The following is a 26,585-nucleotide window of genomic DNA, read 5'->3' on the forward strand; positions in this document are numbered from 1 at the left end:
ATGTTTCCACTTCTGATCGTACTCAGCCTACTGACCAGACTTACCCTCGCGGTTCCTCTTTGTGTAAAAAGGCTAAAGGATTCCGAACATGCCGGAGAAGAAGGTAAGTAAGCATGGCTGCCGATTGGGAGAAAACAGTTCTGGAAAACAGGAGTGGTCTGCTATGTACATCTCAAGCCGAGGTGTGGTAGGGGGAAATTACACGCCCTCGTGAACCACAGAGCAACAACGTATTGTTTGTTTTAATTTGTGGCTTTCTTGTTTAGGGTTGTGGTTAAGATGTTTAACAGATGTTTAACACCTGGCTCGTGGTTAACTGAATTGAAAGACTATTTCGAAGTCTGAAAATCAGTGAGTTGCCTTTTCCTAGATGAAGCTGGGTGGTTAGTTTTAAAGAGCAGGCTGCTTCTTGGAAAGACTGACAGGAAGGCCAGACTTGTCAGGACTTGTTTGTGCACCTCTGGGAGTCCCGGCATAGACTCAGTGATCCTGTCCCCTTTCTGGACGTGTGAGACCCTGAGGAAAGAACTCTACCCCCTTAGTCTTGACCGACTTCCTCTGTAGAATGATGGGATTGGGAGGCGGAATGACCCTTCTGGTCTATTTTTTTTTTCAAACTTTATGTTGTCTATATAAAGGCAGATGACTGAGAGATAAATGTGTGGCTTGCTAGCCCAGAATTTTGGGTTACAGGTCACAAACGGATTGGTTCCTGCTTCTACTTTAAAAGTCTAACCTATCAAGATCAGGAGACGGAAAAAGCGCCCTAGGCTCTCAGCATCCTTTCCCTAGTTAGTCACCAGCACTTTGAATTTGCTCACACATTGCTGTCCCTTATCCCTTTCTATCACATCCATTTCTGTTGTTGGTTTTTTGTGTTTGTGTTTGTTTTTGTTTTTATTCTTTTACTCTTTGAGGCACCCACCACACAACTTCAAATGAATACACGGAGACTTATTCTGATTTATGAATGCCTGGCCTGAGCTCGGCTTGTTTCTAGCCAGCTTTTTTTTTTAACTTAAATTATCCCATCTACCTTTTGCCTCTGGCTTTTACCTTTCTATATACCTTTCTTTATTTCTTACTCTGTGGCTTTCTGTGTAGCTGGGTGGCTGGCCCCTAGCATCCTCCTCTACTCCTTTTTTTGTTTCTTCCCCTCTTTTTCTCTTTCGATTTAATCTCTCTGCCCACCTCTTGGCCATTCCACTCTTTATTAGACCAATCGGATGTTTTAGGCAGGCAAAGTAATACAGCTTCAAAAAGAATTAAACAAATGCAACATAAAAGACTGTAACAAATCTTTGCATCATTAAACAAATATTCCACAGCATAAAAGAATGTAACACATATTTAAATGATATTCCAACAACACAGTTCTCAATCCATTTTCACTTGAAAAGGATTTGTTAATAATTCTCCTGACTTATTAATGATGAAGTGTGGTCCCTGATCTCGTGTGTGTGTGTGTGTGTGTGTGTGTGTATGGAAAGAGTAATACTTTAGCCTAAATAAATCAAATTCTGATGGCAAAATTCTAGGCAGTTGGATAGACAAATTTGAACTAGAGAGAGGTTTTTAGAATGAAAGGAATCCTTGTGCCTCCCAAGCCTCCACCTGTGGTGATGGGCCATGCTCAGTAGGGCACAGATACTGCTCTCTGGGATGATCGTGAGTGCATTCATCTACTTGACAGGCATTAATTGAGTGGTGTTACTGTGACAAACATCATAAAGTAATTTAAAAGACAGACCCAAGTGCAGATGTTTGTGGGAAATGAAAATGGGTTGGGAGCCATATACAAGCACACGCTGTGTCAAGCCCTCTGCTGGTTGCTGGCGTTGCAGAAAGGACTATCTTTCTTGTCTTAGAGGAATGTTTGTTCTGTGGGGCAGGTGGGGTAAACAGATGCTCTCCCTAAGCACAGTAACAGAGGTAGGAACAGAGGACAGTGAAGATGGAAAAGAGTAAGTGGCAGTTGCTCATGCTAGAAGAGCTATATGAAACATAGACAAAGTTTCCTGTTTGCAAATGAGACAAAATAAGTGAAAATGTTAAAGGCACATTGTAAAACCCCCAGCAGATACCTGAAACCTTAGACAGTACCGAACCCTATGGATAAACAGGCCATACTACCAGGCATGGTCTGTTCAAAATGGCTACTAAATGACTAATGGGCAGGTAGTGCATATACTATGGATACAGTGAACAAAGGGATGGTTCCTATTCCAGACAGAACTAAATAAAAGGGATGGGAGATTTTATCATGTTATTCAGAATGGTGTGCAGTTTGTCTATTCCATATCTTTAGATATTGGTTGACCTGGGGGTAACTGAAACAATAAAAAATGAGATTATGAATATGGAAATACTACTAAAACTGAGGGTTGGATAAGGAGCCCCCAGCAGAGTTCTGTTTAAAAAAATCTTAGAACACTATTGAAATAGAAGGGTCTTATTTAGAAAACATAGGGAAACAGAAGAGAAGAAAAGTATGGAATATTTGAGTAATAGATTTCTAACAATGGACTGCATAGTCAGACAGCCTCTTAGAATTCAGGACAAAAACATAGACTACACTCCCTCACATGCACACAGTGGTCACAAACAAGGAAGGTAGCAGCCCTCACTAGGAGCCCTGGGCACTCTGGGGAAGTTTGCTGTATTCCAAACAGAGGCAAATTTGAAGGTGTTTCTTCTGAGATCATGAGGAAAGCAGAGAAAAATCTGAACTGGCCCTGAAGGTTAAATGTAAGGTTAACCCTGACAGAATTGACACTTTCAGACTTAGAGAGGAGGCAAACTGCAGATCCAAGAAGGCACATTTAAGTGAAGTTCAGTTACAATGTCATGAATAATCATAGGTTGTATTAATGATATTATCATAAATATCATTTCAGGAAAATTAAAAATATTTATAGATCTTTTTCTTTTGTTTTCTAATTAAAAGTAGTTTTAATAGCCTGGTGTGGAGGCACATGTCTATAATCCCAGCACTAAGGAGAATCTTTGTGGATTCAAAGCCAGCCTGGGCTACACAGTAAGTTCTAGGCCAGCTTGGGATGCATAGAAACACCTTATTCAAAAAAAAGGGTAGCTTTACTGGGTCTTAGGGTAAAGATGATAGGTATTTATGAGTCGGGTGATAGAATGATTGTCCATGAGAAAGTTGGCAATAATTCTTTTCACTTTGTTTTGCTTTTCAAAGTAAGATATGATCTCACTCTTTAATCCAGGCTATCCTGCAGTATGGTAATCAATACCTCTTAGCCTTCCAAGTGCCAAGATTGAGGTATGAGCCTCATATCTGGGTTCTCTGTCTCTTTAGCCAGTAAAATGTAAAGATCTGAGCTAGTCTGAGACGTAGCAATACTCATGAGGTTGGGCTGGCAGGCTCTAAGCTGTTTCCCCACTGGTTTCCTCTTTAATCTTCTGTAAATTGAGTTACACCAGCTTTTTCCTATAAATTACTTCTACCTATAGAACTGAGGTCCAAGGTGAGGGCTGGAGAGATGGTAAGAACACTTACTGTACAATCATGAGGACCTGAGGTCAGATTCTAACACCCATATAACAAGTCAATAACCATACACATGCCTGTAACCCCAGCTCTGAGTTAGACAGACAAGAGGACAGATGAAGCCTGCTGGCTTTAGGCCTAGCAGAGAAAATACAAATCTCCAGAGTTCTGGACAAAACCCTGCTTCAAGGGAATAGGTTAAGAATGATAGAAAGGACACCAGATGCCTTCTGGCTTCTGTGCATTTACACTCATACATATTGTTTATTCCCCTCTCTTCTCTCTCTCTCTCTCTCTCCCTCTCTCTCTCTCTCTCTCTCTCCCTCTCTCTCTCTCTCCCTCTCTCTTTCCCTCTCTCTCTTTGTCTCTCTGTCTCTGTCTGCCTTTGTCTCTGTCTCTGTCTCTGTCTCTCTCACATACACACACACACTCTAAATAAATACATAAAAGAATATAGGTCCAAGAGTGCTTTCCCACAGTTAAGAAAGGTGCCATGGAGCTGGAGAGATAACTCAGCAGTTAAGAGCAATGGCTACTCTTCCAGAGGATCTGTGTTTAATTCCCAGAATCCACATGGCAGCTTACAACTGTCTGTAATTCCTGTTCCAGGGGATCCGAGGCCCTCATACAGACATGCCTGCAGGCAAAACACCAATGTACATAAAATAAAAATAATTTTTTTAGAAAAAAATGAAAGGTAATGTTTGTTCACATCATAATTTTTAGGCCTCTCATATGCATGAGCAACCAGTATCTCTCCTTTTGTGAATTCTTCCCACTAATGAAGAGAACATGAACGCTGAAGAGATGGCTCAGTGGGTAAGAGCACTTGTTGCTCTTGCAAAGGAACAGGTTTTGGTTCCTAGCACCCACATGGCATATTACAACTGTTTGTAATTCCAGTTTTAACCCCCTCTGGCTTCTGTAGATGCCTACATATATATGGTCACCTAGGCATATATACATACACATCAATTAGTTAACTAAAAAAGTTTAAAAGAGAGCATTATGGCAGCAGATGATTAACTGAAGCATGTTAAAAGTAGATTGGGTAAAGTGTTGTCAGGAAAAACAGAATATGACATAATACGCTGATTGGATAGACAGGGGTCAGAGTAACATTGATCTAAACCCCAAAGAAGGTGAAAGAGCAGACTAAAATAAGAAGTTCCACCTCGGAAAAACAGCAAGCGCACAGGTGGGGTGGACACAGTGCAGGGGAAGTGCACACACAGGAAGTTGCAGTCGAAGACACGAGGGAGAGTGGAAGGAACCCAGCCCAGAAAGGTAGGGACCACACAGAAGGGGACCACTAGGTGTAAGGGCTTTGCCTTCTGTTCTGTGGGTAGGGTTGTCATTAGGTGTTTGGGTTGTTTTTTGATGTTGTTGTTATATTCCTTCTTTTTTTTCTGAGACAGGATTTCACTATATACCTCTGGCTGTCCTGGAACTCTCTAAACCAGGCTGTGCTCAAACTCACAGAGATCTGCCCACCTCCACCTCACTAATGCCGGGACTAAAGGCGTGCACCAACCAGCTTTATCTTATTTTATTTTAATGTTTATTTATTATACAGTGTTCTGCCAAGGCCAGAAGAGAGCACCAAGTCACATTACAGATGGTTGTGAGTCACCATGTGGTTGCTGGGAATTGAACTCAGGACCTCTGGAAGAGCAGCCAGTGCTCTTAACCTCTGAGCCATCTCTCCAGCCCTGGTTTATTTTATTTTTAATGTAATATTTTTTATTTAATTCTTTGAGAATGCTACTAGAAGATTTTGAGAAGGCAAAGTAGGAAGAAAGTTTTTTGGCTTTTATTTTTTATTATTTTCAGACAGACTTTCACCATGTAGTCTTGATTGGCCTGGAACTTCCAGGTAGACCAGGCTGGCCTCAAACTCACAGAGATTCGCTTGCCTATGCCTTCTGAGTGCTGGGATTAACGGTTTCACCACTATACCCAGAAAAAGGTTGTTTTTTGTTGTTGTTTGTTTTTGTCATTGTCTGTTGTTGGGGGTTGTTGTTTTTTGTTTGCTTGCTTGTTTTTTGAGACAGGGTCTTTCTGTGTGGCCCTGGATATTCTAGAACTTGCTATATAGACCATGCTGACCTCAAACTCACAAATCCTCCTGCCTCTGTCTCCTGAAAAGTTGTTTTTTTAAAAAGGCCTTATAGCTAAATAGATAAAGGCACTTGTTTTCACTAAGCCTAACAAGCAGATTTGAATCCTGGGTGGAAAGAGAGGACCAGCTCCTGCATATTGTCCTCTGACATCCACAAGCTTGCCGTGAGCATGCCTACATCTACACGTATTTGTGCACAAACATGCATACACACCCACATATTTAAAACACGCATTTGTGCACAAACATGCATACACACCCACATATTTAAAACTTTTTTTTTTTTTTTTTTTTTTTGAGACAAGGCTCTCTACATTTCCCTGACTATCCTGAAACTTACTATGTATCCCAGGCTGGCCTCTAACTCACAGCGATCTGCCTTTCTCTGCCTCCTGAGTGCTGAGATTAAAGTCATTCACCACGACTCCTAGCTAAAACATTAAAAGACTTTCTGTGGCTATTGTTTTAACATCAAGTTTAAAGGAACGAGACCACTTACAAGCCACTGAAGGGGTACTAGAGAATGGCAATGGAACTTCAGAAAATTCTCTTTCCACTTTCATTTGACAGAGAATGGGGTCTACAAGAAGACAGGGGAGAAGGAACAGAAGTGTTCAAGCATCCTGACCCCTCTGTGTGCCACGTGAGATAAAACAGTTGTTATCAGCTGTTCCATTATCATTTCCCCTTGGTTCCACTAGCCTGTATGTTGCTATAACAGAGAAACTGACTAGGACTGGAGCCTTGGTTCCATGATAGAGGACTATCCCAGCATGGGCAACACCCTGACTTCAGTCACCAGCACTGCCAGGGAAAGAGAGTAAGAAATTAACTCTCTGGAATAACGATAATAAAAGAAATATTATGTTAATCACATAAGTAATTTAATTTTTTCCTAATAGGCATAAATTAAATGGCAAAAATAAGCCAGGTGTGGTAATATGTGCCTTTGATCCTAGCACTCTGGTTTATCTCTGTAAGTTCAAGACCAGCCTGACCCACATAATGAGTTCCAGGCCACGCAGAACCACACAGGGAAACCCTGCCTCAAATAATTAATTAATTAAATCAAAAGTAGAATAGTAGAATAGTGAGCAAAAAGAAATATGTGTAATAGATTTTAATAATGTTTTTATTTCATCTAATATCCCAGAGCTTATTCAAAGTATACACAATATCTAACTTGCCTATGTTCTTTCATATTTTTTTCAATATGAAATCTAAAATTCTCTGAGTGTTTTCTATATCAGTTAGACTATCCACTTTTTAGTGCTTAGTAGCCATATATGGCAAGGAACTCGTACATTGGCCAAGACAGATCTAGAAGATTCTAACCTAGTTAGTTAATGTACAGAAAAAGATCTTGGGCAGATATGAATATTCTCTTGACCAGAATAATGAATGGCCAGCCTGAGATTACAAAACTCACAAATCATATCCCCCCCGTCCGTTTTTCCCCCTATTTTGCTGTGTAGCCCCCTGTCCGTTTTTCCCCCTATTTTGCTGTGTAGCCCAGGCTAACTTTTAGTTGACGCTTGTCCTTCCTCAGCCTCTCACATGCTTTACCTTATTACATTTCCCATCTCTTTCTCAGTAAATGTGGAAGAAATGCCACAGGGTATTGTGGATACCTATCTGGAGGGTGGGATGAATGGGTAAAAAGACCTATTCCTTTGGGATGGACAAAGTAGTTCTAAGTTAGTCTTCTAACTAGCCTATAATTTTATAAACAGGAGTTTAGAGTTCTATCCTTTAGCATAAGCTTATATAAAACCTTCAATGTAGAAATATTAATTTGAGGCCTGGGAGATGGCTTAGTGACTAAGTGCTCCTGCTGTGCAGCCTGACTACTTCAGTTTTGATCCACATCAACCATACAAAAGCCAAGAATGGCCACACATGCACCTGTAACCCTGTCATGGGAAGTAGAGACGGCAGATTCTGGGAGTTTGCTGGCCAGTCACCATACCCAAAGTTAGGAGAGACCCTGCCTCAAAGGAGTAAGATGGAGAATGATAGAACAGGGCACCTAACATCCTCTTCTGGCCTCCAAATGGGTAGGTGCACCAACACACGAGCACATACATCACACACACACACACCAAAAGAGCATACTAACTTATCATTAAGGCCATAGGTTGGATTCTAGCACTAAAAAAGAAAAAAAAAAAAAAAAGAAGAAACAAGGAAAAGTCATAGGGAAACAACCTTTGGAAAGAGTCTCATCTGTTATTTTCAGGAAAAAATAATCACCAGGAAGGAAAACTGAAACTTTTTAAAAATTTTTTTACTTTTTTTTTTATGTGCATTAATGTTTTACCTGCATGTATTCTTATGTGAGAATACATTCTTATGTGTCAGATCTTGGAATTACAGACAATTGTGAGCTGCCATGTGGGTGCTGGGATTCGAACCTGGGTCCTCTGGTCAGTGCTCTTAACCGCTGAGCCATCTCTCTGACCTGAATAACTGAAACTTTAATAATTTTTATTTATGTTAATAATTTGGAGCATAAAAATAAATTGGGGCATAAACAACCCTTATGATAATGATTTGGGGCATAAAAAAATAATTTGGAGCATAAAAAACTCAAGTATTGTCTAGAATTGCCAACATATTCCAGAAGCCATTTTACTGATGCTATTTGGGAAAGGGGGGATGCAATCTGAAAGTCACCCAGGAGAGGCTGGTATAGTTTATCCATATCCATATCCATAAAGAGAATGATTTTTTTTCTCTCCAGTTAAAACAGGAAGTTTCTGCCTCACCCTTATTGTGTTTGAAATCTTTTTGTATTTCTTTATTAGTCTTTGTGTCAAAAGAAGCTGCCAACATCTTTATGCACCGCCGCCTCCTGTACAATAGGTTTGATCTAGAGCTCTTCACTCCCGGAGACCTGGAGAGAGAATGCTATGAGGAGTTTTGTAATTATGAAGAAGCCAGAGAGATTTTCAGAGATGATGAAAAAGCGGTAATTTGTCTAGTGATGTTATTTCATTATATTTTGAGGAAGTGGAGATAAATACATTATAGACCCGTGTGCTTTAAACAAAATCAAACTGTATGCCTATCACCTCTTCCCACTTCTTAAAATGCTTCGAAGTTGGCTTTGTTCTTATGTAGCTCTCATTTATAATAATTAGCAAATCATGGGCTAAGTGGTGATTTTGTATTTAATCTTTCTAAAATTTAATTATTTATTTATTTATTTGAGACATGGTTTTTTTGTGTAGCCTTGGGTATCCTAGAACTTGCTATATAGACCAGGCTGGGTACAAACTCCTGCCGAGGCCTTTCAAGAGCTGGAATTAAAGGTATGTGCCACCATGCCTGTCCATGTGTTTAATGTTTACTATATTCAGAAATAGTCTCAGGGCAGAGTGAATTTCAGTTCCAGGTGTTATTTGAAGATGGCTCAGAGGCCACGGCACTAGAAAGCCAAGCCCTTGGGTTCCATCCCCAGTAAATAAGACATCATTGGAGTCAGTACTTGGGCTTGAGTGTCAATCATTTAAGAATAAGCACAGTTTTTCCTCTTACTGATCTTACCCTTTTTTGCTGCCTATATCTATAGTTCAGCTATTGGTGGCGCATGCTTTTAATCCCAGCATGCAGGAGGCAGAGGCAGGCAGATCTCTGTGAGTTCAAAGCCAGCCTGGTCTACGGATCGAGTTCCAGATCAGGCTCCAAAGCAATACCGAGAAACCCTGTCTCAAAACACCAAATAAATAAATAAATCTATAGTTCAGCTACTTATTGACAATCTCCTATGTGCCAGGTACTGAGGATGTTATGTATTTGGTTTTTTTTTTTAAGAGTTATTTTATTTATATATGTGTATATATGAGATGCTTATCATCTGAGTGCTGGGGTCTGAACTCTGGTCCTCATGATTGCACATCAAGCTCTCTTAACCATTGAGCCATTCACCAGCCTCTGGCATTGAGGATATAAAGTGGTGTTTAAGATGTTATTGATTTGTCTATATAGTTTAAGAGAGGATTTTTTTTTTTTTAGTTGGGAGTCTAGGTAAGTGGAGATCCTCCTGCCTCTGTCTCCTGAATGCTGAGATTAAAAGCATGAGCCACCATACCTTGCATAAGTGGGGGAAAAGACTTTTTAAAAAGTTAATTCCCAGGGTGGTGGTGGTTCATACCTTTAATCCCAGCACTTGAAAGGCAGAGGCAGGCAGATCTCTGTGAGTTCCAGGGCAGCTTGGTCTACAGAGCGAATTCCAGGACAGGCTCCAAAGCTACAGAGAAACCTTGTATCTAAAAAACAAAAACAAAAAAAACAACAAAAAATTAATTTCTGATTTTTTTTGTATGCATATAAGTGTTTTTTCTGGGGCTGGGGAGATGGCTCAGAGATTAAGAGAACTGGCTGCTCTTCCGGAGGTCCTGAGTTCAATCCCCAGCAACCACATGGTGGCTCACAACCATCTATAATGAGATCTGGTGCCCTCTTCTGGCCTGCAGGCATACATGTAGGCAGAACACTGTATACATGATAAATAAAACTTTAAAAAAAAAAAAAAAAAGAACCTGTCTCTTTAATAAATAAATAAATAAGTGTTTGTCCTGTGTATGTCTATGCATCACATGCTTGCTGGTGCCCAAGGAAGTCAGATGAAGGATTCCCAGTCCATATGGGAGTTACATATGGATGGCTGTGATCCACAGTGTGGGTCCTGGGAATTGAACCTGGGTCCTCTTGCAAGAGCAACAAGTGCTCTTAATCCACTAAGCCATCTCTCTGACCCCCAATGTTTGTTTGGTTTTTTTTTAAATCTCAGTTAAAATAAATTAAATCCTGCCTGTTAATCTAGATAATACAGTAAACAGACAGGAAACACTGTGCCTGCTATAATAGGGAATCTTCTGGAGGAGTGCTAAGTGCTTCATTTCCTCAGTATGAAAACAATGCCAGCTCCTGCTCTCCCTTCTTAAGCATCCTTCTTTGCTCTTTGCTGAATAAGAAGCTCCCCAGGGATCCTTCAAATTCTAGTGAGGAAACCTAGTTATTCATTCTTCTATAATCCTTCCCAGCCACTCATGTCCTATAAATATTTACCACATGTAGGAGATGGGAAAACAAAAAATATACTTTGTAGTTGTGCCTGTTGAGATTTAATTATGTTTTTCATAATTAAAAAAATTATTTTAAGCTGGGTAGTGGTGGCACACAACTTTAATTCTAGCTTTCAGGAGGCACAGGTAGGTGGATCTCTGAATTTGAGGCCAGCCTGGTCTACAGAGTGAGTTCCAGGACAACCAGGGCTACAGAGTGAAACCCTATCTCAAAAAAAACCAAAAAATAAAAAATAAGAATTGTACTGATTTAATCATGGCTCCTTAAAAGTCTTCTATTCTTTCAAAGCACATAGAACTTGAACTGCTTCAGAGATAAGTTTGCAAGTCAGTAAACTCACCTCTCCTAGCAAACCGAGCACCACTCCCCGGTGCAGAAAATCAGACACTTTCACAGATGGCCAGCCTAGCAGGACATGGTAATGGAGAGCTGGGACTAGCAGCAATCCCTTCACTAACTGAACAGACAGCAGAATGAGTCATTGCTGTCAGCTTGAATGAACTGGTGTCCAGCCTGTGTCACATGCCAAGAGCTTAACACCTCCAATCGAGGTCATTGGGAACAAATGAAATGATTCTAAATTATAGAAATTTGACAATGTCATCCTTTTTTCTTAGATTACATTTTGGCGGGATTATTCAACTAAAGGACCAACCACACGATCCGGTAAGGTGAAGAACTGCTGACATGACATACTATCCTCACCTCTCACCACTGTAACACATTTTAGTTTTGATGTTTGAGTTTGGCTATTGCTCAACATGCATTCCAAGGACGGTTTCTCAATTAAATGCTGGGCTGTGAGAGACAGGAGGCTACATTCATCTGTTTCATCTGTTTGCATATTGAAAATCAAGTTTGGCCAGATATTAGGGAAATGAGATAATGGGCTTAAAGGTTGTTTAAGCAGTTGGGCTAAGTTAAAACTTGCACAAAAGTAGAACTCTGTTAGTTTCAACTTATAAACTGGCATAACTTTTTCTTTTGTTACCACTATAAGTGAACAGAATACCCATGATATGTAAATGAGATTGCTGGATAAGGCTGAAGGTAGGGCTGGGGCTGCAATGTAAGTTAAGAGTGCTTACCTAGCAAGCTCATGCCCCCAGGCTTGATCTCCAGCAGGAACATACATACAGGCCCTCAGGCTTGATCTCCAGCAGGAACACACATACAGGCCCTCAGGCTTGATCTCCAGCAGGAACACACATACAGGCACTCACCCAGGCTCAAACCCACAGTGAGGATGTAGCTCAGTTGGCAGAGTGCTTGCATGAAGCCTCAGGTTTGAGCCACAAAACTGGCATAAAATGAGTATGGTGGTGTACACCTGTAACCTTATTGGTCACCCTCCTCAGCTACATAGTAAATGGGAGACCGCAGCCCTCACCGCACCTCTGGAAGCAGGAAGAACAGAATGACAGAAGCTATATCTCAGAGGTAGAATACATGCAACACACACACACAAAAAAAAAAAAAAAAGAATAGAAAAAGGAAAACACCAGGAGGAGAGTATTAGAAGTCATAGCTTATGGAAAGGGAAAGCCTCTGTCTTGAAATAAACAAATAAATAATCAAGTATGAAATCCATCTTAATAATGTGTTACATTTATTGAAATTGTAGATGATACTTCCAGTCATGCTATTAACTTGTTTTAATGTTTTGTTTTGTTTTTAACAAAGATGTTAACAAAGAGAAAATCGATGTTATGGGCCTTCTGACTGGATTAATTGCTGCTGGAGTATTCTTGGTTATTTTTGGCTTATTTGGTTACTATCTGTGCATCACCAAGTGTAATAGGCAGCGATATCTGGGGTAAGTCAAAATATTAACTTCTTCGGTGTTCATTCTAAATTGTTATTTTTAAGTGGGTCAAACTGATAGCCATTTGTTTTGAAGTTTTTACTTTACAAATAATCCTAGATAACCAAGAAGATTGCTAAGACAGTACAGAGAATTTTTGCTCGGTTTCTCCCATTATTACCAATTGTGTTACCATAGTAGATCTGTCAAAACTAAGAAAACAGGACCAGAGATAAGGCTCAGTCAATAAAGTCCTTTCTACACAAACATAAGCCCTGAGTTCAAATCACCAGCAACTAGAAAAGCTTGCTGTGACAGCATGAGCCTATAATCCAGCTTCAGGGAGGTGGGGAGAGAGGCTCCCTAGGGTTTGCATGCCAGCCAGCCTGCCAAGCTTAATCAACAAATTCCTGTTCAGTGAGAGACCCTGTCTCAAAAAGCAAGGTGGAGAGTAATTGAGAAAAACACTGATGTTGACCTCTCTCTCTCTCTCTCTCTCTCTCTCACACACACACACACACACACACACACACACACACACACACACAATTGTAGCACCATCATAGCACCATCATCAACTAAACTCTAAATTTAGATTTTTGCCAGTTCTCTGTTAGTGTTCTCTCTCTACTCCAGGACCTGTTAAGGCCCTACACTACATTTAGTTATGTCTTCCCACACACTCTAGGCTGACAGATCTTTAGTGTTTTAACATCCACATTAACCGCCTGATGATACTATTTCTAAAAACTTGTAAATGTATTTATTTACTTAGTGCATATGTGTGGGGGCACCTGTTTGCCATGGCAAACATATGTTAAACTTGCTATTTCTAAGATCCTTCAAAAGAATACAAGATGTGTGTAGCTGCTCAGAGCTACAGTGCTAGCACTCAGGAGGTAGGGAGATAGGATTCAAGCTCTATACCACTCTGAGCTACATACAGAGACTAGTCTCAAAGATCCAAAGACTGTGGAGCACCTGCCAGCATGTACACACCACTCCTTTTGACACCACTGCCCCATTATTTTCAGAAGCAGAAAGCCCAATAGTTTACTGGGTCATAAACTTAGCAGATCTGTGTGGCATTCAGGGACTGGGGGTATAACTCAGTTGGCAGAGTGATTGCCTAGTATGCATGAAGCCCTAGGTTCAGTCCCCAGTACTACCAAAGCCTGATGTGGTGGCACATGCCTACAAATACCAGCACTAAGGAGGTGGAGTCAGGAGGATCAGAAGTTCAAGATCATCCTTGGCTACATATGGGAAGTCAGCGTGGGACATATGTCTGGGACACTTTGTTTTAAGGTTGGGGGGGGGGGGACTTCTGGCTTTAACCTATTATTGGTACCTTAAAATTAATAAAATGAAATTATTACCAAGTAAAGATAAATAGCGCATTAACAGAGATCGGTAAGAATACATAGGGACCATAATTATTTGCAAAACCATCTTGGTTAGGGTTTCTACTGCTCTTATAAAAAGCAACTTGAGAGGAAAGGTTTATTTGGCTTACAAATCCCGGGACAGAGTCTCCTGAGGGGAAGCAAAGGCGGGAACCTGGAGACAAAAACTGAAGCAGAGGCCATTGAGAAACTCTGCTTACTGGTTTGTTCTCCCTGGCTTGCTCAACCTGCTTTCTTTCTTTATTTTCTTTATTGATTTTGATTTTTGTTTTGTTTTGTTTTGTTTTTTATTTCTTTCAAGAAAGGATTTCTCTGTGTAACAGCCTGGATGTACTGGAACTTGCTCTGTAGACCAGGCTGGCCTCAAACTCACAGAGATCCATCTGTCTCTGCCTCCTGTCTTAGTTAGGGTTTTATTGCTGTGAAGAGACACCATGACCACGGTAATTCTTACCAAAACAAAAAACAAAAAAAGACATTTAATTGGAGTGGCTCAATTACAGTTTGAGAGCTTCAGTCCATTATCATCATGGCAGGGAGCATGGCGGAGTGCAGGCAGACGTGGTGACAGCTACAACTTGGCTTTCAGGCAACAGGAAGTTGGCTGAGACACTGGATGGTATCCTGAGCATAGAAAACCTCAAAGCTCACCCCCACAATGACACACTTCCTCTACCAAGGCCATATCTACTCTAACAAAGCCACACTTCCTAATAGTGCCACTCCCTATGAGATAATGGGGGCCAATTACATTCAAACTACTATACTTCCCAAGTGCAGGGATTAAAGGCATGCACCACCACTGCCTGGTTCAGCCTGCTTTCGTTTTTTTTTTTTTTTTTTTTTTTTTTTTAAGACTTATTTATTTATTCATTGCATATACAGTGCTCTGCCTGCATGTAGGCCTGCAGGTCAGAGAGGGCACCGATCTTATTATAGATGGTTGTGAGCCACCATGTGGTTGTTGGGAATTGAACTCAAGATCTCAGGAAGATCAGGCAGTGCTCTTATCCTCTGAGCCATCTCTCCAGCCCCCAGCCTGCTGTCTTATAGCATCCAGGACCACCTGCCCAGGACTACTACCATCTACAGTAGGCTGGGCCCTCCCACATCAATCATTGATCAAGAAAATGCCCTACAACCTTGCCTACTAACCTGTCTGATGGGGGCATTTTCTCAGTTGAGGGCCCCTCTTCTCAGATAACTTTATCTTCTTTATCTTGTGTCAAGATAACAAAAACTAACCGGCTCAGTTGCTGATCATAGCAATTTGGTGTGGAGACATTTTTAAAAGGAACACCAGGTGCTAAGCAGGTTGCTGGTATTGATGCTTGCATATTCCCGCTCACACTTTAAAAGAGGGTGCTGCAAACCAAACTCAGTTCCCTGGAAGAGCTTTGTATGCACTTAATGGCTGAGCCATCTCTCCTTTGAAATGAATGAGAAAAAAAAAAAAAAAAACTGATTCCCTTAAAAGTTTCATAATATCTTTTTCTTTTGACAATTTTATAACTTTGGCTATTAGTTTGTGGAAATTATCATTTTAAAGGTTACTTATTTAAAAATAAAAATCCTTTACATGAGACAGTAAATATAAAGGATACATTTCTCCACAACATTTAGTAGAGTGTTTTTTCTCAGGGAGTAAGGATATAGCTGTTAATCAAGTTCTTACTTAGCATCCAAAGGTCCTGAGTTTGATTTGTAGCACCTCATAAACCGGGGATGGACTATGTCTGCCATCCTAGCACTTGGGAGGAAGAGAGAGGGGACCAGAGATGCAAGAGCATCCTCAACAATATAGCCAGTCCAAGGCCAGCAAAGCATCCCCTCTTGAAGGTTTAAAGGAGATCACATTAGTTCATCTGAGAGAATCACTTAAAAGTTATTTCTATCACTATATGAGTGTCTCAGAAGGTATTGATAGTGAAGATTAAGGTCTTCAATTTTTTTAACCTATCTTGTGCCCACAGAAGCAATTGTTTAGAGTCCTGAGAGATGGCTCAGCTATTAAAATTGTATGGTGCTCTTCCAGAGGACCTGACTTTGATCCCCAGCACCCACATCAGACAGCTCACAACCACCTGAAACTCTTGCTAGGGGTGGGGAGACAGGACAGGACTCCAACTGCACCTGTACCATGTGTACATGCACACACACACACACACACACACACACACACACACACACACACACACACACGAGAAAAGAGAAAAGGAAATAAAAGAAAAGGAAAGAAAAGGAAAGAAACTGTGTGGATTTGGTATGCACATTATATGTTCTCATTTGCAACCTAATTTTGGTATTTAATAATACAATTTAAATGCATTTCCAGACTAGAAGTTTGCATAAATAAAATCTATCTTCTTTGTTATTTGTAAGTACGTTGTTCAAGTTCAGAATTCACCTGCCTTTATATCACCTCCAGCACCATGTCTGTGAACCCAGCCACTCCCCATCTTCTGTTCAAGTCTCCAGCCTCCCAGCCCAAGCTCGCTACCATCCTACTTTCCACCTCTGTGAATTTTACTACTCTGATCTCACACAAGTAGAATCACACAGTATTAGTCTGACTGGTTAACCTGGTACAGAATTTTCAAAACATCTTGTAAACTTGCATTCACCACTTGATTTATTTTCTGGCATATTACTGTAAGATATGATTCCGTGTCTAAATGGGATGTGATACAGTGATTTATTTGAGGTCATGGGAGCTGAAATGCAACGTTCAGATCCCTAGTACACAACTGACTAGGCATTTGCTCTTGGACATGTATACCCCCATAATGATCAAAGCCATCATGCATCATAGTTCCAGGGGAACAGACATGTGAATGATGTCGTTTGGTATTGTGCAGTGTGTCGGCCCAGATCATTAGGTGCTTAAAATAATGCTTGGTGTATAGTACTAAACAAGTATGAGCTATAATTGTGTTTATTCCTTTTTGAACTCAGGTTGTTCCACAGGTTTGAGAAAGAGTGCTCCTATCTGCCCATGTAGTGTTTATGCTTTTTAAAAATAGCCTTCAACCCAAGTGTATAGCTCAATGGTAGAGGACCTGTGTAACACATGTGAGACCCTGGGTTCAATCCTCAGCATCTAAATGAATAAATGAATGGATGAATAAATAAATGAATAAGTGAATGAATAAATAAATATAGTCCCCAGGGGCTGGAAGCTGCAACTCAGTGATAGATTGCTTACCTGGCACGTGTTAAGTCCTGAGTTCAATTCCTACCACCACAAAACAACCAAGCACAAAACCTGTTCAGAGCTTGTACTGATTGTAGATTTACCCAGCATCCATATGTCCATATGAAATTTAAATTGAGATGTATCATAAGTAAATTTTTTTAAAAAACTCAGTAGATTACAAAATATTAGCCAATGAATCTCCCTAGTCCCTGTATAACTAACTTCTGTACTGCTTGTGTCTAGACATGGACTGTTGCTACTGTACATCTGCTATTCAGCGTGTTCTGTATTTTTTTGAAAGTGAAAGAGAGGTGTTCAAGGAAGACATAAAGTGATTACCATTTGGTGACAAAGAGGGAGAGAGGAAGGAAAGAGAGAGGAGGGGAGAGAAAGAGGGAGAAGGAGGGGGAAGGGAGAGAGAGAGAGAATCCCCGTGGAACAAGAGGAATAGAAGGTTTTTTGGAAAAGGCTTTTGAGAAGGCAGTACTCTGTTCCATCCTGGGAACAGTGGTGGCAAAAGCAGGCACATCGCTTAAATAACACACAGCCAAGCAGGAAGAACCTGCAGGGTAGAGGAGTACCCATTGGGATGCCTGTATGGGCCTCCCGGGGAGGTCAGGAGTCTGGACTTGTCTGAGGGAAAAGATGCTGAGAGACTTGATGGCTGGTAGAAAGCTGCGGGACATAAAGGAAGAATGTGAGTCTTGACTTCTGGCTGAAGGAACATACTTGAAGACTGAGGGGGGGAAAGGAAAATTAGATTTGACAGAATAAAATAATATTTTATTTCAAAGATTTTTTTTTCCGAGATTTTGTTTTGTTTTTTTGAGACAGGGTTTCTCTGTGTAGCTTTGGAGCCTATCTTGGTACTAGCTTTGTAGACCAGGCTGGCCTTGAACTCACACAGATGTGCCTGCTTCTGTCTCCTGAGTGCTGGGATTAAAGGCATATGCTGCTACCACATGGCTATTTTAAAGATTTTAAAGATAGACCAAGGGAACCTGAAGAGATGGCTCAACAGTAGCACTGGATACTGATATAAAACAAAACAGGTTGGTTTTTGTTTTTTGTTTTTTGTTAAAAAAAAAAAAAGGTAGGTGAAGGAAGGACAAAACAAAAGACAGCTATAAAAAGATAAAGGACTTGAGCTGACATTTCTCCGAAGAGGACAAATGTCCAACAGACACCTGAAATGACAATGAGCATGCTGGAATTACACATGCCTATGCTACTGTGTCTGTCTGGCTTTTACAAAGGTTCTGGGAATCCAAACTCAGATCATCAGGTTTTCAAGCCAACTCCCTAGACATATGTTAACTGTTTCCCTTAGTGGCAAAAATACTATACGCATGGATTAGAGGTTAGTCAAGATTGTCTGAATTGACACTTTATAGTTAGCCAACTTCATAGTCTAAACAGCTCAATATACTAACATTTAAATTGTAGTCTGTGGACTGGCAAGATGTAGTCAGTGGGTAAAGGCACTTTCCACCAATCCTGATAACCCAAGTTCAATCCTTGAATTCTACAAGATAGAAAGAACTGACTGACAAAGTCGTTCTCAGACTTCCACAAGCACACTGCAGCATGTGTATGTATGTGTGTGTGCATGTATATGATATACACATATAAATGTAATTTAAAAAATTTTAATGTAGCTTGAAATTCAAAGGAGAGAATGGAAAACCATAGGTTGAAAATGTCAGACCAATGTGGCATTTTAGCTTTCACTGGCTGATGAGGTTTTGTGAAATTGTTAGGAATTTTTTTTTTTAGGTGTAGTGGTACAAATCTGCAATTCTAGAACTCAGAGGGATATGCTACTTCAATACCAGTTACAATAGTGAGTTCAAGGCCAGCTCAGCAACCTGAAAAGACCCTTTTCCCAACAATTTAAAATGACTGGAAATGGTAGCTCAGTGGTACAGTACTTGCCTACAAGGATGCCCATGACTCCGGCTCAATCCCAGTATGGAGTGAAGATGGCAGAAGAGAGAAGGGGGGTTAGACTTGGTGTTTCAGTGCTGAGGGTGGAACCCAGGTCTTTACACACACTAGGCTTTACTATGTTCTTGGCCAAGAATAAATAGGCTTAGGTAACTAAAGTTGGAAAAAGAAACAGCATTCCTAGAATGGAACAATGCCAGTCAAGGCACAGAGAAGTGGGTTGGGGGTGTAGTTAAGTTGGTAGGTCTCTTGCCTAGCATTTATAAGGTCAGTGATTCAATCCCCAGCACTACATGCCTATAATCTCAATACTGAGGAGGTAGAGGCAGAAGTTTGAGGCCATCCTTAACTACATAGTGAACTGGAGGCCAGCTTGAGCTACATGACACCCTGTCTCAGGGGGAAAACAGAGCGGAGAGAAAAGGGGGCCTGAGAATTCTATATACTTAACAGAGAAGAAAGCTATGAAAAATGCAGTGAGGCCAGAATAAGGGAGGCTTTGTAAAGAGGGTTCAGGAGTTACATAGCCATGGAAAGCAGGCCATGTCTAGATTACATGGCAGAAATACTGCTTGGGGAAGGGTCAAGGGTCAACCAGGCAACAAGACTGCAGAGATTACCTCTGTGGCATCTATCTCCTTGCATCAAGCCACCTCACTACAAAGCCTGGATTTGAATTCCAGAGGAGGAGGAAAAGGGATTCACTCTGTTGGAAGTATTACATCAAATCACCTACTCAGTCCACACCAAACACTCTGTTGAGGTAGCTTCATTACCCCATTTTAGAGAGGAGGAAACTGAGTCAGGGAGCTTGACTTTGATCTCAAGATGACAGAGTACAGTTTTTGACCAGCGTCTGATTTCAATACTCTTAGTCTTCCGTTCTTTCTTTCTTCCTTCCTTCTTTCTTTCCTTTCTTTCTTCCTTTTCCTAGACACAGTTTCTCTGTGTAGCCCTGGGTGCCCTGGAACTCACGATGTAGATCCAGCTGGCCTCAAACTCACAGAGATCCACATGTCTCTGATTCCCTAGTGCTGGGATTAAAGGAGTGTGCCACCACTGCCTGGCTTCTGAATTTTTAAAGCCATTATCTTAACCCAGAAATTCACCTCTCTTAAACCTAAATGTCATCTCTCTGTTTAGTTCTTCAGCTGTCTACACAAGAAGGGCCCAACACACACCCTCCGTCATTTTCAGAAGCCCTGAGGAGACTGTCTTGCCTTCATCTCCACCTTCAGAGGATGCAGGACTACCTTCCTATGAACAGGCTGTAGCAATGACCAGAAAACACAGCGTCTCACCACCACCTCCATATCCTGGGTCAACAATAGGATTTAGAGTGTTTAAAAAGTCTATGTCACTACCATCTCACTAAGCCCACCTTGTCGCCTTGCTGTAAGGCATTCATGTGGTTTGAATGATTTGTTCTCCCTGAAACAAAAAGAAATTTTGCCTGTTCAGCTTTTTGCGACAAACTGCAAGGAATAAAGGAACAATACATACTGAATATAATTCACCACAGTTCTGCCTTCAGCTAGGAACAGAACTGGATCTTCATCATCTTGGTAAGAGACTTCAACTCCATTTCCTCAACATAAGAAAGTGCCTTTTTACAATTTATGTTGTACTGGTTCAAAAATCTTTGCTATAGCTGGATAATGTGATGCATATCTAGAATCCCCACACTCAGGAGGCTGAGTTGGGAGGGATGAGGGTTCAAGGCCAGCCTGGGCACTATCAAGACTCCTTCTCAAAGCAAGACCAAGTTTGTTATTAGAGTGAGCAAACTCGGAAGCATCAATCATTATCTCAAGTCATGGTATTGGATCTTCTCTTCATTAGGATTTCTTTTTGGCTGAAAATACTTTATAGAATTTGACATTTTGGTGTAAACCTGTGACCTTGATATAATCATTTGGTTTTCTGATTTAATTCATACAGAGAATTCACCAAATTTCCAGGTCTTAGTTTTTTACTTGCTATCAATCATGTTTCCCTGTGGTAAGAGGTGACAAGAGGGGTTTTTTCCCCCTAAAAATTACTGTTTGTTGGTTTAGCAGACACCTCACTTGAAAAAGTGCTTGCCATAGAAACATAAAGATCTGAGTTCAATTCTCAGTACCCATGTTTGAAACAAACAAAAACACGAAACAAAAACAAAACAAAAAAGAGTACTTGAATGCATACCTGTAATCCCAGCACTGGGTAGAAGGACATAAGAGGAGCTCTGGGGTTGGTGGCTAATGACTGTAGCTGGATCAGGAACCTCCAAGTTCAGTGAGATACTCTGTCTCAAAAATTAAGGTGGAGCCAGTGAGGTAGTGCATTCCTTTAATCCTAGTACTTTAGAGGCAGAAATCTCTGTGAGTTTAAGACCAGCTTGTTCTACTACATTGTGAGTTCTAGGACAGCTGGGAAGCATGCCTCAGAAAAACAAAAACAAAAAATAATGTCCAGCAGTGGTGGCACACGCCTTTAATTCCAACCCTCGGGAGGCTGAGGCAGGAGGATCTCTGTGAGTTTGAGGCCAACCTGGTCTACAGAGAGTTAATTCTAGTATAGCCAGGGCTACCCAGTAAAACCCTGTCTCAAAAACCATAAAAATTAAAAATTAATTAACGTGGAGAACAATTGAAGAAGATACCAATATTAGCTTCTGGTTTCTACATACATGTGTTTGTATGCATATGCAAATGTATAACATTGAGTTAGAAGTTTAGTGTTAGAATAGTAGAGGCAAGTGATTGAGAACTTGCTCCATATGCATGAGGCCCTCCTGGGTTAGATTTCCCAGAAATATTAACTGAAGTCACCAGAAAGCCTTTGCAGTGTGTGTGTGTGTGTGTGTGTGTGTGTGTGTGTGTGTGTGTGTGTGTGCGCGCGCGCGCACGCGCAGTGAGATCTGGTGCCCTGTGCTGTCATGAAGGCAGAAGACTGTATACATAATAAATAAATAAAAATTAAAAAAATAGTTCAGTCGGGCGTTGGTGGCCCACGCCTTTAATCTCAGCACTCGGGAGGCAGAGGCAGGCGGATCTCTGTGAGATCGAGGCCAGCCTGGTCTCCAGAACAAGTGCCAGGATAGGCTCCAAAGCTACACAAAGAAACCCTGTCTCGAAAAACCAAAAAAGAAAAAAAAAAAAAAAGTTCAAAAAAAGGTTACTAGAAATGACTTTGCTCACTTTGTAATAATCAGAGTTAAGGCATGAAATCTACTAGGTTTGTAAAAGCTTGGTTTTCAATGAGTTACTCACTTTTCTAGTCCCTGCTCATACTTTACAAGAGAGTATAATCCCAAGTGTATAGGGCAAGGAGACATATAAAGATATGGGAGAGTTGGAGAGATTGTTCAAGTGGCTAAGAGCATTTGCTGCTCTTTCAGGGGACCCAAGTTTGGATCCAAGCATCCATGTGGTGCTGCTCACAGCCACCTATAACACCATCTCCAGGGTATCCAATATCTTCTTCTGGTCTTTTCAGACACCTGCACTCATGTGGCATACACTCACACAGACATAAAGTTAAAAATATATTATTTCTATTTTTTTTTTTTTTTTGAGACACGGTTTCTTTATGTAGCCCTGGCTGTCCTGAAACTCTGTCTGTGGACTAGGCTGGCCTGGAACTCGAGATCCTCCTGCCTCTGCCTCTCAAGTGCTGGGATTAAAGACGTGTGCCACCATACCTGGCCTTTAAAAAAAATTATATCCAGTGCTGGGCATCAGAACCCAGGGCCTTGCTCATGGTAGGGAAGAGTTTTACCCCTGGTCTACACGAACCTCCATACCCTGCATCTTCTACTGAATCCTAATTTGAAATGTTCTATTGACTCCCCAGTCTAACCCCAAAATTAGCTTCAGGACCTGTGACAACCTCACATTGTCCCACTAGCAGCCTTACATTTGTCGTCTATCCTAACTTGAAGGGATCTCGATTTCACCACTAAAACTGTGAAATCACTGTTATTTCTGGAGCATCTAGATGTCATGATAATTTGAATACAAACTGAAAAATGTAACAGAACCATCATTAACAAGCACCTGGAAACTGAAAGGGAAATTTCTCAATGTAAAGCCACTGACATAGACTTCCATCCCACTGACGGTTGGTATCCTTTCCTGTGATGTGTTTGATACTGAGTTGTTTCTTGTTTCCTATGGTTACTGTGGGCATTTTAGTCTGTTGTTTTGTTTTTTGCTTCTTCTCTGAGGAATGGATGGATGTTAAACATGAAATCTGTTTCATTTCATTTATATATGACTAGACCAGTTTTTCTTTCAGTTACAATTAGGAAGTGAATAGAATATGGCTATAATTAGATTTGAAGGAGACAAAGACATAATTATAAAACTCTATATTTCTTAGAACAACAACAAAAAAGAGCACAAGCTTCGGCTGTGGGAGTTGTGCATCTGCGTGAAGAGAGCGGGAAGGGATGCTCTCAGAACAATGCCGAGCTCTGTGCCTGTGGTTTCCCACTTACCTCCAGACTTCTTTCTTCTTTGTGGTGGTGTTGGTGTTAGGTATCAAACCCAAGGCCTTGTACATGCCAGAGAAACACTCCAGCAGTGATTTGTATTAATGTCCCTTCCCACCTGCATTGGTCTCCGAATTTCTAATCAGATTTTTTTTTTCTATTTCTCATATAATTTATTTGTGTGTATACTCCTCCTAAATGTGCAAGAGAATTTTAAGGCTAAAAGATTTACTTGTGCTTAACAAACACTCATATTCGTAATATTTTTGTTTTAATTGAATGTGAATTAAACTTTACTGGTTGTTTGATCTCAAATGTTATGAATGACATTTATGCTATTAGAGGAATGTCTAATATTTCTGTAATTTCTTTTTAAAGATTAGGTTTTTGCTGGGAGGTGGTGTTGCATGCTTTAATCCCAGTACTTGGGAGGCAGATATCTGTGAGTTCGAGGCCAGCCTGGTCTACAAGAGCTAGTTCTGTAAGACCCTCAGAAGCTCAGGCCTCCAGGTTCTCAGCCCAGGACCTCGGTCACCCCAATCACCAAGCAGATTCGAAAGCTTGATGCAAACCGCATGAAGCTTTATTAAACGAGCTAACCCCAAGTTAGCTTGGGCCTTCCATCCATCCACCATGGCGGATGGCTAGAAAAGACAGCACCAAGCGTCTGCATAGAGATCTTGTAGGGCAGCATAAGGGGAGTGTCTAGGGGTGCGCACAGGTTCAGGATTGGTGTGGCTCCAGGCTTGGAGGGCTTGCCCTGTGTTGATTGGTCAACTGGTTGTTATGGCCCATAGGCCCTCCCAGGGTGGTTGCTATGCTCTGCACATCATTGCTGTGCACTTGTATGTAAAGCACACCCAGAGTCATAAAGCATAGCTCCACCAGCTAACTTCTGATTGGTTCCTTGCCATGAGGCAGGCATCTGACCTCCTAGTGACTACAGCAAGATCACACAAGCACGTGTTCGGCTGTTATGGCTGCCAAAATGGGGAGCTGGTCCCTTCAGTTCCAGGATAGGCTCCAAAGCTAAACAGAGAAACCCTGCCTCAAAAAAACAAAAAGCAAAACAACAAAAATGTGCTTTTGGGACTGGAGAGATGGCTCAGAGGTTAAGAGCACTGGCTGCTCTTCCAGAGGTCCTGAGTTCAATTCCCAGCAACCACATGGTGGCTCACAACTATCTGTAATGACATCTGGCTCCCTCTTCTGGCCTTCAGGCATACATGTAGGCAGAACAATGTATAAAAAAATAAATAAATAAATCTTCTTTAAAAAAAAAAAAAGATTAGGTTTTTGGAGATAGGCATGGTGGCATATGATGAGAATACCACTACTTGGGAAGCTGAGGGAAGAAGATTGATGCAGGTTCAAGGTCAGCCTTCAGTACAGAAGGAGACCCTGTCTCAAAAAGAAAGAAAGAGTGGGGGAGGGGATGGAGGGAGAAAGAAAGAAAGAGAAAGAGAAAAGAAAACCAAAGGCAAACAAATGAAATATTATACTGGATTGAGGGAACAGTGGTAGAATACACACTTAGCTTACCCCAAACACCTGTGTTGATCCCCAACACCAAGTGAACAAATTTAAATAATGGACTGAAGAGAAGGGTCAGTGGGTAAAGGCACTTGCTGCCAAGACTGATTACCTGAGTTCAATCCCCAGATCTCACAAAGTTGGAGGAAAGAACTTAACTCCTGCCAATTGGTCTCTAATGACTTCCACATGTGTGCAGTGACATGCATACATTCACCACCCTCCAGTCAGTAAATAAATGCAGTTAATTTTTTAATTAAAATAAGGTAAAAATAAAAATAATTACCCTTTGTAGATATTCTCTCTGGTCAGCTGGAACATGTATGATATATATTGATGTCTTCAGTCTGATAGACTGTGTTTCTACCATGTTTTGGGTTTACAAACATTTCCATAAGGTTGGAAGTTAACCAGAACAGATGTATCAGTATTTGCATTATCTGGAAAAAGCAACACATTTTTTAATGTATAGCTTTCCTAAAACATTACTGTATTTTATTTTAATGAATTTCTTATTACATTTACTTTTTATACATGTGAATAAACTTTATACTAAGTAATACTGTGTATTCTATAATGACTTGCTTGTGATATTATGCAGGTTAAGGCTGACCAACTAATTGCATGTTTTCAAAATAATGTTTATAGCATATATATACTTGATTTGCCTGGGTCAGCATCCTATTTAAACAACTGAGCTACAGTTGTATGGGTGTTATTGTTTAATAAAGTTTTAATGTTTACTATGCCATTTGAGGCAAATATATTACTCCTTAAGACTAAATGTATGTGTGTTGGAATGTGGCCTAGCATGTGAGAATGCCTGCATCAGACCCTTAACTCAGCCCCAAGCCAAAAAACACCTCTTCCTCTTTCTACAGCTTAATAGTCAGCTCTTTTCAGCACTGAATAATACACATTTGTCCAGATGGACCACAGTTTTTCAGTCAACCCTCTGAAGTATATCACACTTGCTTTCAGGTTTGGCAATTGTAAATAAAGACACTATAAATAGCCATTTGTAGGTTTTATGAGGGCATAAATGTACCTATGATTTAACTAACAGGTGAACAACCACTGTTTTAACATGTTTGTGCTCTGACAGTGATATCCCATTGTGGCTAATGATATGTACCTAAGGTTCTTCCATGTCTTCATGACTTGATAACTCATTTCTTTTGAGTATTAAATAATATTTTACTGTTTGGCCAGCCTGGCCTACATAGAGAGTTCCAGAACAGCCAAGGCTATGTAGAGACCCTGTTTCAAAAACAAAACAAAACAAAAAACAAACAAAAAACCACTGCATTGTCTGAGTCTACCAAGTTACTTATCTGTATCCATTACTTTCCTCACTGTTGAAATGAAATACACAACAAAATCGACTTAAAGAAGGAAATGATTCTGGCACTAGGGAAATTTCCAGAGATCTATAAGGATGACACCAACTAACAATCTAAGCAATAGTAGAAAGTCTACCTTAAATGCCCTT

General features: G+C 40.7%; 1 protein-coding gene and 1 long non-coding RNA gene across 2 annotated transcripts; one reads left to right on the forward strand and one right to left on the reverse strand.

The window, feature by feature from the left end:
• On the forward strand, positions 1-20,458 carry Prrg4 (proline rich and Gla domain 4). Its single transcript, XM_035446708.1, has 5 exons — positions 1-103; positions 8,447-8,610; positions 11,348-11,396; positions 12,414-12,546; positions 20,227-20,458. The coding sequence occupies exons 1-5, from the start codon at positions 1-3 to the stop codon at positions 20,456-20,458; spliced, it is 681 nt and encodes a 226-aa protein (XP_035302599.1).
• LOC118238513 lies at positions 20,372-26,585 on the reverse strand. Its single transcript, XR_004770534.1, has 4 exons — positions 26,229-26,585; positions 25,380-25,533; positions 21,271-21,370; positions 20,372-20,514 (listed from the first exon to the last, which is right to left on the reverse strand). It is a non-coding gene; the product is annotated as an uncharacterized LOC118238513 (long non-coding RNA).

The sequence above is a fragment of the Cricetulus griseus genome, chromosome 6 (genome assembly GCF_003668045.3).
Source record: "Cricetulus griseus strain 17A/GY chromosome 6, alternate assembly CriGri-PICRH-1.0, whole genome shotgun sequence".
Lineage (NCBI taxonomy): Eukaryota > Metazoa > Chordata > Mammalia > Rodentia > Cricetidae > Cricetulus > Cricetulus griseus.